Here is a 12,157-nt window from a genome sequence, read left to right on the forward strand (position 1 = left end):
AATGATTTCATAGACTATATATTTCCATTGGGCTTTACTGAAAAGCTCTATATTCTTAGCAAACATTATTTTGGCTTTACTCTCCCTTGTTTTGTACTTTGTGATTTTGTAGTCCAGTTAATAGAGAGATTGACATGGGCTGATATTGCCCTCAACTGCTTTTTCTAAGACCCTTCTCAGACTCTCAGAACATTGTCATGTGGCAAAGCACCTGACATCAGATCATGTTACTTAATTATGCATTTTATAATTTAATATTAAAGAGTTCACTGTTTAAATTCCTGTCTGTAGAAGCAAAGAAGGTCTGAATAAAGCCAAAGAAATTTTGACACGTCTTGGGGTAGAACCATCCCATGAAGACTGCATTGCTGTCCAGCACGTCTGTACAATTGTTTCATTCCGTTCTGCTAATCTGGTGGCTAGTACTCTGGGCGCGATTCTGAATCAATTGCGTGATAATAAAGGCGTAACCAGGCTGCGCACCACGGTGGGTGTGGATGGTTCCCTTTACAAGATGCATCCACAGTAAGTCCTGCTGTTTCTATAATTAATATTTGGCATCTGTTAGGATTCATCTTTTGCAAAGGTCAGACATGTAATATGAGGCCAGCATCTTGACATGCAGTCACGAATGAGATAAGGAAACAGAAGTTGTGTGCGCGCATATGTATATTGAGAAGTAAAAATCTATATGGAGAAATGTTGTTGCCTTTAACTGTAGGACTACGTTGGTAATTCAAAGGCGCCTAAGGGAAGTAGGTAACCAACTCTCATTGAAAGTAATTGTGGTTTGGATGCCTGACTCCCTTATGTGCCTTTGAAAGTCCCAGCTGTAAACGACAATTTATTTGATTAACAATACAGTTAAATATCCAAAGACTGTACTTTTGTGCCTATGGACTGGGCTCTGAGGAGGAAACCCCAGTAATAGAATGTTATTCCTTATTACCCGTTTAAACTGAATTGTTTTGAAAATGATTTTGATAACCCCATTTCTCCAGTCTTCCCTTGCTTATACTTGGAAGTTAGAAGGAAAAAATAGTGTCTGCCTTTCCTTGTCCTTATAAAAGCAGCTTATTTGTTTCTCTGTTTCTAAGCTGCATTTTTATAATGTACTAGTTCAGATTGATGTAAACTTCATAGAGGAGGCAGTCTTGTTTTTTTAATGTGTATCAAAGTTACCATGTAGCTTGTTTACAGTCACTTGAAGATATTCTAGTTCTAACAATTAAACCAATGACCAAAGGCTTTGGTCCTGCAGACACTTACCTGTGAAGTCATTGGGTTAGAGTTAAGCATGTGCATAAGTGTTTGCAGGATCAGCACCAAAACCACAAAACTGACAGAAATAACAAGGGTACAGGCATGATTTTAGTATCCTTCATGTGCAGAGGCTAGAATGTTTTTCATAATGAGGTGATCTGTTTCATAAATTAATTTAGAATTAGTCCTAACAAATGGTTTTACTCGACTCTGTAGTACCATTGTTGTCACACATCAGAATTTTGGTGTACACAAAAGCTGGAAGCGTGTACTACCTCTAATGAACAGTATCTAGTTGGAAAAGTTAGTTAAAATATTTTGATACTGGTTTGGGGGTGGAGCATATAATATAGATATATTGTAGATGGAACATAAAGGAGAAGAATAAATATTTTGTGTGGAATATTTTTGGAAGAAACATAAATGTTTGCATTTCTTAAATCTTTTTGTGGAAATTTTCTGGTATTTTGGTGAATATTTTTTTAATTTTTTTTTGTTCAAAATGAAAATATTCCCTGAAAATGTTTATGGGAAAAACACCATTATTTTTATCACCTCTACTAGATATCAGGTATCTAGTGCATGCTGTTTGTTTATTCTGTTGTTTTTAATTTATAAGCTGATATTTTGAGCTTTTAAATTTTTATACGTTTCCCCTTAAGTATTAAAAAGAAAAATCCAGAATATTGTGATTCCAGCTAAAAGGAATCTGCAATAACATAAGAGATGCCATAGTGGCTCACACCATAGGGTGATCCAGTTTGACCCTGATATGTCCTCTTAAGAGGATGATATTCTGAGAGGTTTTTTTCCATGGCTTTTGCTAGGATTTTATCTGAATTCAGGGAAAAAATCTGTCTATCAGATGAATACTTTTCCACTCTACCCTTTCGTCATGATGATTCCTTTTACAAGGGAAGACATACTTCAGCTTGTGTGATATGAGGAAAGCACTGCCCAAGGAGGTTTGGGGCTGGTGCATGCTTGGTTAGGAAACTTGCAAGGAAAAACTCATTGTGCAGCAGAAAACAGGGACTGGAAAATTTCAAAGACAGAGAAGCTAACCTATTTCCCATGCTCCTTTCATGTTTTATAGCCAGTGATGACCAGTGCAGATTTTTGAGCTGACCAGAGAGAGATTACAGTTTTACAATTTTCTCTTACAGATATGCCAGACGCTTACAGAAAACAACGAGGCGATTAGTTCCTGACTCTGACGTGCGATTCCTTCTGTCTGAGAGTGGCAGTGGAAAGGGTGCTGCAATGGTCACAGCAGTAGCATACAGGTTGTCTGAGCAGCACAGGCTGATAGATGAGACTCTGGCTGAATTCAAGCTTACTCATGAGCAGCTGTTGCAGATTAAAAAAAGGATGCGATCAGAAATAGAAGCTGGGCTGAGGAAGAAAACTCATGAAAATGCAAAAGTAAAAATGCTGCCTACCTTTGTTCGCAGCACACCAGATGGAACAGGTAGTTTCATTATAATTGATGCAAAAGCAGCATGGCAAATACTAGGGCTGTTGATTAATTGCAGTTAACTCACAAAAATTAATCACGATTTAAGAAAATAAACAGTAGAATACCATTTGAAATGTATTACATGTTTTTGATGTTTTTCTACATTTTTAAATATATTGATTTCAGTTAGACCACAATATACAAAGTTGACAGTGCTCACTTTATATTATTATTTTTATTACAAATGTTTGCATTGTAAAAATGGCAAACAAAAGATAGTATTTTTCAGTTCACCTCATACAAGTACTGTAGTGCAATCTCTTTATCATGAAAGTGCAACTTACAAATGTAGGGGTTTTTTTTGTTACATAACTGCACTCAAAAACAAAACAATGTAAAACTTTAGGCTTGGTCTACACTAAACCCCCAAATCGAACTAAGGTACGCAACTTCAGCTACGTGAATAACGTAGCTGAAGTTCGAAGTACCTTAGTTCGAACTTACTTCGGTCCACACGCGGCAGGCAGGCTCCCCCGTCGACTCCGCGGTACTCCTCTCGCCGAGCTGGAGTACCGCAGTCGATGGCGAGCACTTCCGCACTTTCGCGTCCAGACAAGATGCGATAAGTTGAACCCAGAAGTTCGATTGCCAGCCGCCGAACTAGCGGCTGGGTATAGACGTACCATTAGAGTCTACAAGTCCACTCAGTCCTACTTCTTGTTCAGCCAGTCGCTAAGACAAACAAGTTTGTTTACGTTTACGGGAGAGATTGTTGCCAGCTTCTTGTTTACATGTCACCTGACAGTGAGAACAGGTGTTCGCATGGCACTTTTGTAGCCGGCATTGCAAGGTATTTACGTGCCAGATATGCTAAACATTCGTATGCCCCTTCATGCTTCGGCCACCATTCCAGAGGACATGCTTCCATGCTGATGTCGCTCGTTAAAAGAATAATGCGTTAATTAAATTTGTGACTGAACTCCTTGGGGGAGAATTGTATGTCTTCTCCTCTGTTTTACCTGCATTCTGCCATATATTTCATGTTATAGCAGTCTCGGATGATGACCCAGCACATATTGTTCGTTTTAAGAACACTTTGCAGATTTGACAAAACACAAAGAAGGTACCAATGCGAGATTTCTAAAGATAGCTACATCACTCGACCCAAGGTTTTAGAATCTGAAGTGCCATCCAAAATCTGAGAGGGATGAGGTGCAGAGCATGCTTTCAGAAGTCTTAAAAGAGCAACACACTGAGGCGGAAATTACAGAACCCGAACCACCAAAAAAGAAAATCAGCCTTCTGCTGGTGGCATCTGAATCAGATGATGAAAATAAACATGCGTCGGTCTGCACTGCTTTGAATGGTTATCGAGCAGAACCCGTTATCAGCATGGATGCATGTCCTCTGGAATGGTGGTTGAAGCACGAAGAGACATATGAATCTGTAGTGCATCTGGCACATAAATATCTTGCAACACCTGCTACAACAGTGCCATGCGAATACCTGTTCTCACTTTCAGGTGACATTGCAAACAAGAAGCGGGCAGCATTATCACCTGCACATGTAAACAAACTTGTTTGTCTGAGCAATTGGCTGAACAAGAAATAGGACTGAGTGAACGTGTAGGCTCTAAAGTTTTACATTGCTTTATTTTTGAATGAAGTTTTTTTTTGTACATAATTCTACACTTGTAAGTTCAACTTTCATAATAAAGAGATTGCACTACAGTACTTGTATTAGGTGAATTGAAAAATACTATTTCTTTTGGTTTTTACAGTGCAAATATTTATAGTAAAAAATAAATATAAAGTGAGCACTGTACGCTGTATTCTGTTATAATTGAAATCAATATATTTGAAAATGTAGAAAATAGCCAAAACTATTTAAATAAATGGTATTCTATTATTATTGAACAGTGCAATTAATCACATAATTAATTTTTTTTAATCGCTTGACAGCCCTAGTAAAGCCCTACATAGCAGACTGTACTTCCAGCCAAGCAGGACGCTGTGGTGCAAGAAAATAAAAAATATAAACTTGGAGCTGAGATGCTAGTTTGTAATTTAATGAATTGGATCCAGCTAATGGATTTGTGTCTGGAGTAAAGTGTGTGTTCACTACAAAACTCTTAAACCACCAAAAAGAGGAAATTCTGAGTCAAGGCTATAATTCCTCTTTTAACACATCTTCTGTAAATTAGAGTGGCAGTTGTGAGTCTATACATAAATATAAATGCAGCTCTCTGCCCCACTGCTTTCCACTAGTTGAGAGCTTACAGGTACCTTTGCCTCATCTAGTACTTGGTGCAAAATCTGTAAGTCAGTGGGAGTGTTTCAGAGAGCTTTGAATCCAGTCCATGAAAAGTGGCTGGTTCCATTCTCATCGCTCCTGTATAGGTAGGGTTACCAGATACGTCCTCTTTTTCCCGGACATGTCCGGCTTTTCGGCACTCAAACCCCCGTCCGGGGGGAATTGCCAAAAAGCCGAACATGTCCGGGAAAATGCCGCCCAGGCACTTCCCCTCCCGCGGCAGCTCTGCTCCTCCCCTGACTCTTCGGCTCTGTTTAAGAGCCGAGCTGCCCGAGCGCTATGGGCTTCAGGCAGCCCCCTTGCCTCCGGACCCCAGCCGCCGACCGGGCACTTCCCCTCCGGGGCTCCGGCGGCGCAGGGTTCGGAGGCATGGGGGCTGCCCGAACCCGGTTGCGCTGGGGCAGCTCGGCTCTTAAACAGAGCCGAAGAGTCAGGGGAGGAGCAGAGCCTCCGGCCGCGGCGGCTCTGCTCCTCCCTGACTCTTCGGCTCTGTTTAAGAGCCGAGCGCTACGGGCTTTGGGCAGCTCCCATACCTCCGGACCCTGCGCCTCCGGAGCCCGGGAGGGGAAGTGCCCAGCCGGGGGCACAGGGTCCGGAGGCAAGGGGGCTGCCCTAAGCCCAAGCGCTACCGGCTTCACGGTTTGCCGGGCAGCCTCCAGACCCTGCGCCCCCGGCTGGGCGCTTCCCCCCCGGGCTCCAGCTGCGCTGGGGAAGCGCCGGCCGGGGGCACAGGGTCTGGGGGCTGCCCGGCAAACCGTGAAGCCAGTAGCGCTTGGGCAGCCCTTTCCGCGTGGCTGGGAATGGGAGGGAGGAGGGGGTGGAGTTAGGGCGGGAAGGGGCGGAGTTGGGGCGGGCTGGGGGTGGGGAAATGGGCGGGGCCAGGGCCTGTGGAGGGTCCTCTTTTTTTATTTGTTAGATATGGTAACCCTAACCAGATAGTAACTGTGAAAAAACAGGACTGGGGTTGAGGGGGAATAGGCATCTATATAAGAAAAAGTCCCCAAAAACGGGACTGTCCCTCTAAAAACAGGACATCTGGTCACCCTATATATAGGAATAGATACCTCAACCAGTAGAGGCAGCCTCATGCTTTCTCTTGTCTTCCATATGCAGCAGAGAGAGAATGGCCACTCCCTTTTCTTCTTCCCTCACCTCCCAATGCCTGTCTCAAGCACATGTACTGCTTAAGACCACACTCTGCAGTTGCTGAACCAGGAACATAGCACCATCTGCTGGCTTCCTGGAGAATTCTTCCCTTTTTAGAGAATGTGTAGTTGAGTTGAGCATGTGCAGTGGCAAAGACCACCCAGTCGTTGTTGTCTTTTGAAGGAGCGGCTGCTATGTGGCAATGTATTTCTTCTGTTCTTTTCAATAAGCAGGGAGAAGGCTTAGAATGAACATGAAAAATCTTTAAAGCCTTCAGATGATAGAGAGAACTTTCAGAGTATTATGCCAAAATGCCTGCTTGAAAAATGGACATCTGCCTATGCTTTGTTTCTGTGTTCCTAAAATGTATAATTATTTTGTTACAGAGAATGGAGATTTTCTGGCTCTCGATCTGGGAGGAACAAACTTCAGAGTTTTGCTTGTGAAGATCCGTAGTGGTAAAAGGAGAACAGTTGAAATGCACAATAAAATATATGCTATTCCTATAGAGGTCATGCAGGGTACTGGAGAAGAAGTGAGCATTTCTATTTATTTTTAGCATTATCACTTATTTTCAAAGAATGTATAAATATATATTTAAATAAATATGACTAATTGTAATAATGTTGATATATTTCTTTTTTAAGCTGTTTGATCACATTGTTAGCTGTATCTCAGACTTCCTGGATTACATGGGAATAAAAGGCGCACGACTTCCCCTTGGCTTTACGTTTTCCTTCCCTTGCAAGCAGACCAGTTTAGATGCTGTAAGTTTTTTATAATATCTTGTATCTTTTGAATCTGTCCTTTAGTGCTTCTTCTGGGCCTGATTCTCCACCCTCACACAGACTACATAATACTTACTCACATGAGTAGTTCTATTAAAGGTTGTGTGAGTAAGTCTGTGGAAAGAGTTGCAGAATTATGTGCCTCAAATGTAACATTGACTTCTATAGTAGGGTAACCTTATTCTATTCAACACTGTTTTAGAAAGATGGCTTTCTCTACCACATTTTCATCTAGAATTCAACATCTACCGCTTGTGGTTACATTCTGGGCAGTAGCATTCTTTCCCTGTAATGTGATTTTTCTTTGGCTAAGATTGTAGCATCTTCAAAGTGTCCTTTATCTGGGACAATGGCACCCCCTATTTCACTTTTGTCTTGCATTTTCAGAGTTGAGCAGAATATGGAATGATTTAATTAGCAGATTTGCTTTTTAATTCTGGAGATTTTGTCATTCAATTAGAATTCGTTGCTTTAGTCCAAATTAAAAAGCTGATGCAAATTTTGAAGACGCAAAGAGACCTTCTCTCTAAATGTAGCTTCACAGTAAAATATTTGAAATTTGGAGTAAGTAGAAAATATATATAACATTCCTATTGAAAATAAGAGTAATATTCATATGTGAAGGAGTGCATCAATAATAGGTGCCCCATGACTCCTTTTGAATCTTTGAGACTTTTTTTCACTCTAAAGTGCATATTTTACAGTATGTAAAGTGAGTATTTGTCTATGTCAGGTAGGCATTTTTAACATTAAAAACAAAACCATAACATGGTGAGCTCTGTCCAGAAACTATGCTTGAGGGTGAACCACCTACAGTATCAGGAAATAGAATTAATCACCTTCAGCTTGAAAAATGGTCCTTTTACCAAATGAGTTAAAAGAGCTGTGCCAGCCAGGAGAGGGAACCTGAGCATGACTGAAATACACAGTATATGCTGTTCAGTAGAGGGTTGTGGTACATTCCTATACTTGTGTTGTATTTTCCCAGAGAACGCTGGAGATGCTTTTCATTGTTTCAGCACTCCATATCTGTGGTTCACAGGTGTACAATCCAACAACTGGGTTCCAATCTGTAAGAGTCATGGTCATGGCTGTGAGGTCACCACTGCCATCTGCATATAATGTGGCATCAGGGTTAGAATGTACAACCTCTCACAGTGGAACACTGTTGTTTTGAGCCATGGGTTTAACTGCAGTTTGAAACAGATATGTATGTGCTTTTATGTGTGTGTATGTATTCAGTCTTTTAAACCTGTGTACGTATTTCAGAATGTTTTTTTAAAAACTCTTATGTTCTAATGAAAGACATACTCAGAAACTTAGTAATGAAAATCTCTTCTTTTTAGGGTATCCTCCTCAACTGGACCAAAGGCTTTAAAACAACAGATTGTGAAGGAGAGGATGTCGTGTATTTGCTTAGGGAAGGAATTAGAAGGAGAGAGGTGACATTTTAGTATTTCATTATTTTCTTGAATGTATTTGTTAACTTGATTGTGTGTGATAGAATTCTTATGCCTCTGGCATTCTATCATTGATGAATTTGGATGCACTTTGCTTTTGTATTTACAAAAATGGTACACATCTTACAAAGGGGCTAGGAAATACACAAAAGAAAGATTCTTGCCAAACAAAACCACTTGTTTCTCCATGCTTGGTTGCTTTGTGGGGATAGCGTATGTGGAGTCCAGTTGGTATGTAGGAGCTATGAGGGGATGGAGCATGCTCAGCGCAGATGGAATCGTCAGGGAATTTGTCAAACTTTAACACATCTCTACTGAGAATGTGTGAACTGACATTTTTCAGAGGCTTGTAATTTGGCCAAATTTAGGTGAGTTTTCTTTGGGATGATAAAAGGCACATCCCTGACACCAAGGCAATACCCCTGTCAAATTTCAGGTCCCTGCTCCAAAGAATGGAGATACTAGAGTTTCTCAACAAAATGCTTGTAAGAGGTTTTGGTTTTTTTTAATAGGCAAAACAACATATTTTTCCCTATTGTATTCTTGGAAATGGCAGAACTTTTCTAGGCAAAATTTTCCAGAACAATTCAGCCTGAGACAACCAGCAGGCATGGAAAGTTTCAGCCTGCATGGTTTAAGCTTGACACAGTTACAAACAACTGAAAAGAGGGTCTTGTAATGAAAAGCCTTGAGCAACATTCACTATATGACTGCCTATAGAGTGAGTGTGTGTGTGTGTGTGTGTGTGTGTGTGTGTGAATAGTGAGTGTTATCCCTATATAAGAAGTTAGTATTAAAAATGTCCTAACCTAAATTGGTATTTGCACTGCAATAAAGTAGTATACTGTACAGCTCCAGCACAGTAGACCAGTAAGTCACGATACCTGCATGCAAATTATATTACTTCTTGTTTTAAAAGAAATTTTTTTTTAATTCTTGAATATTAAGTTTATATTTTTATTCATTTGGACTCAACACATTTTAGACAATTGGTTAATTCCTTGCAGTCTAACAAACATTGCAAGAGTTGGTTTGATATATTGCAAACAAAGAAATACTTTTTCTATAGAAATATATTTTTTTCTTCAAAGGAATTTGACTTAGATGTTGTGGCAGTGGTGAATGATACAGTTGGCACTATGATGACTTGTGCATATGAAGATCCAAATTGTGAAATAGGACTCATTGTTGGTAGGTATTAATTACTTTTTATTTTATTTCAGCTCGGCTTTTTGTGAGCCGAGGGGTAAAAACATCGTCTACTATCCTTATAAACAAATAAATTTGTTCAAATAAGACTATTAGGACACATGATCGGATGTGTTTCCTCTAATTCCTATTGTTAACTAAACCTGTATCTGGGATGTTTGTGGAGTTTCTTCAAACCTGATTTACCGTTTCTTCTTATGATGAATAGGATAATAGTTTCCTTGAAAAGTGTAATCTGAATCCATCCAATAGTTTTAAAACCTAGACCTGGATATATATTATTAACAGGAGAAATGTGCTGCTTCCCCCATTACTATTTTTGCCAGTTTTGTTTTGGTACAGAGAATACACAAGTGAAATATAGCGTTTGACTAATAGACATTCCCCAGAGCCATCTATTTAAGTCAGTTAGGTGAAAAAAAAAATCAACAAATGTATTAGTTCTTTTTTGTTCTCTAGAAATATTGTCTAATAAATATGAACCAATACTGAATATTTTAACTTGAAAATCAATCTGTTTCACAGAATTAATGCAAAAGTGAGCAAATAAAGTTGCCAGTATGTGGTTACCCATTAGTTTATTCTGTAATATGTATTCCTAATTCACTAGTATGATGACCCACATCTTGCCTTGATCATGTGGTCTGCCTAAGGCAGACTTGTAAAGCAAAGCACACCAAATGAAACCTGCACAACACTTTCAAAAGATGAGCCTGGGAGCTTAAATTCACAACTTTGCTAGACACTAAAAATCATGGACTGAATAAAGACACTGGAATTATGGTTTATAACGACAATCTATAACCCACTAATAACCCCCACACACACTCACCAGCTGTCTTCCCCGTCCCCCGCCTTTTCCCCTAAATGCCACTAAATGGTTTCAGGCCTATATCCTTGTGTGAATCCAGATTGTGCCAGGTCTAAAATATCAGATTAAGTTAGATGGGCTTGCATTTGGCCTTTATCTAGCATCTCTATTAGCTTGCTCAGGAAGGGGAGGTTTGATACTGGACATTAGTAGGCTAGAACTGATTAGAATTAGTATCCAGGATGGGTTTCTTCAGTGTTGGTTGGACTATGGGGCAGCATAATGTAATTAACTCATTCCATCTGTGTTAATACAGTCCCATCTGCCAATCAGGTTACTTCCTCTGTCAAGTCATTCTGTAATGTATAGTAAAATATGTGGTTGAATGTATAGTAAAATGTGTGGTTTCCAGAACTAGAAATGGACAGACCTGTAGGGCAGGTTTCTTTCAATATTGATATGACTTTTTGAGCTTCCATATATGTCTGGTGTTGCCAGTTTGATTGATTGTTTAATATGGAAACTAATATGGGTTGCAATCACAGGACTTGCATCTGAAGAAGTGAGGTTCTTACCCACGAAAGCTTATGCTCCCAATACTTCTGTTAGTCTCAAAGGTGCCACAGGACCCTCTGTTGCTAATCACAGGATAGATACTGTTTGCAGGTGGAAGCTTTTGGAGAGTGGAGCTTTATGGGAGAATAGGGTGGAACTACGATTGTTTTCTTTAAAAAAAGCAAAATCAAGAAATGGTCAGTAATATGATAGAGGGAAAAAAAAGATGATTCACACAATAAAAGAGTGCAATGAAGCTAGGAGAACTATAAAGTCTCAGTGGGTCATGCAGACCCATAGAAAGATTGTTTAGATGAATCAGAGACAAATTATTAATATATTTAGAGTTATGCAGGTCAAGTTTAGTATTGTGATTTTGGCAGGCTAACTAGAGAGAAAATGGAAACATTAACACATGGTGTTCTCTTCTATAGGATTTATGGCATATTCTTATATTTATGGCATATTGTATTTTATGAACATCAGTAAAACACTACCACGGGTGAAATGGGTTTCTTTTTTGTTTTGCTGAGCAGTGGGCTTTTTCTGAAAATATGGCTTTTTCTCTTCTTTCTCAAATTAGAATTGGACAGCAATAGAATTGCAGCTACAGAATAATTCAACAGTTAGCCATTTACCGGGATTGTACACCTGCCAATGTTGTTTTCTTTTGTTTTTAAATTTAGATGGATGTCAAAACTTTGGAAAAATATTCTAATATTAGGCCGAATACTTATTCAGGCAAGATTCTTACTGAACCCAGTGGGAGTTTTGGCTTAGTAAGTCAAAGCTAACTAATAACTTCAGGATTGCGATTTTGGTTTCAGATGCACATTAATTAGAGTTGCATGTTAATCTTCTGTCAGATATTGTGCTGCTTCCCTCTTGTATTAAAAATTCTTAGGAAGCACTAGCCCAGTTGGAATTGAAGAGCCCAGGTTCATCTGCTGCTACCTGTGCCCTGTACTGCACAAAGCATGCTCCTCTCCGCCTTCCCATCTGCAATTCAGCCCTGGCCAGCCGGAGACTTCTTGCAGAGGAGGCACTGCATGGGTAATATCCCTGCACCTCACTGTACCAGCAAGGGGATTATTTAGTTCCATCTCTTTATAAGTACTGAAGATTTATCATTACAATATGAAATTATTTTATA

General features: G+C 39.7%; 1 protein-coding gene across 2 annotated transcripts in view; it reads left to right on the top strand.

The window, feature by feature from the left end:
* Positions 1-12,157, top strand: part of HK1 (hexokinase 1) — a 71,945-nt gene that overhangs the window by 47,260 nt on the left and 12,528 nt on the right. For both annotated transcript variants that reach the window (XM_005281896.5, XM_065553495.1), the window contains 6 exons: positions 292-525; positions 2,430-2,734; positions 6,568-6,716; positions 6,829-6,948; positions 8,316-8,411; positions 9,521-9,620. In XM_005281896.5, the coding sequence (XP_005281953.2) occupies positions 292-525; positions 2,430-2,734; positions 6,568-6,716; positions 6,829-6,948; positions 8,316-8,411; positions 9,521-9,620 (1,004 nt within the window). The remainder of the gene's footprint in view (positions 1-291; positions 526-2,429; positions 2,735-6,567; positions 6,717-6,828; positions 6,949-8,315; positions 8,412-9,520; positions 9,621-12,157) is intronic.

Source organism: Chrysemys picta, chromosome 7 (assembly GCF_011386835.1).
Source record: "Chrysemys picta bellii isolate R12L10 chromosome 7, ASM1138683v2, whole genome shotgun sequence".
Lineage (NCBI taxonomy): Eukaryota > Metazoa > Chordata > Testudines > Emydidae > Chrysemys > Chrysemys picta.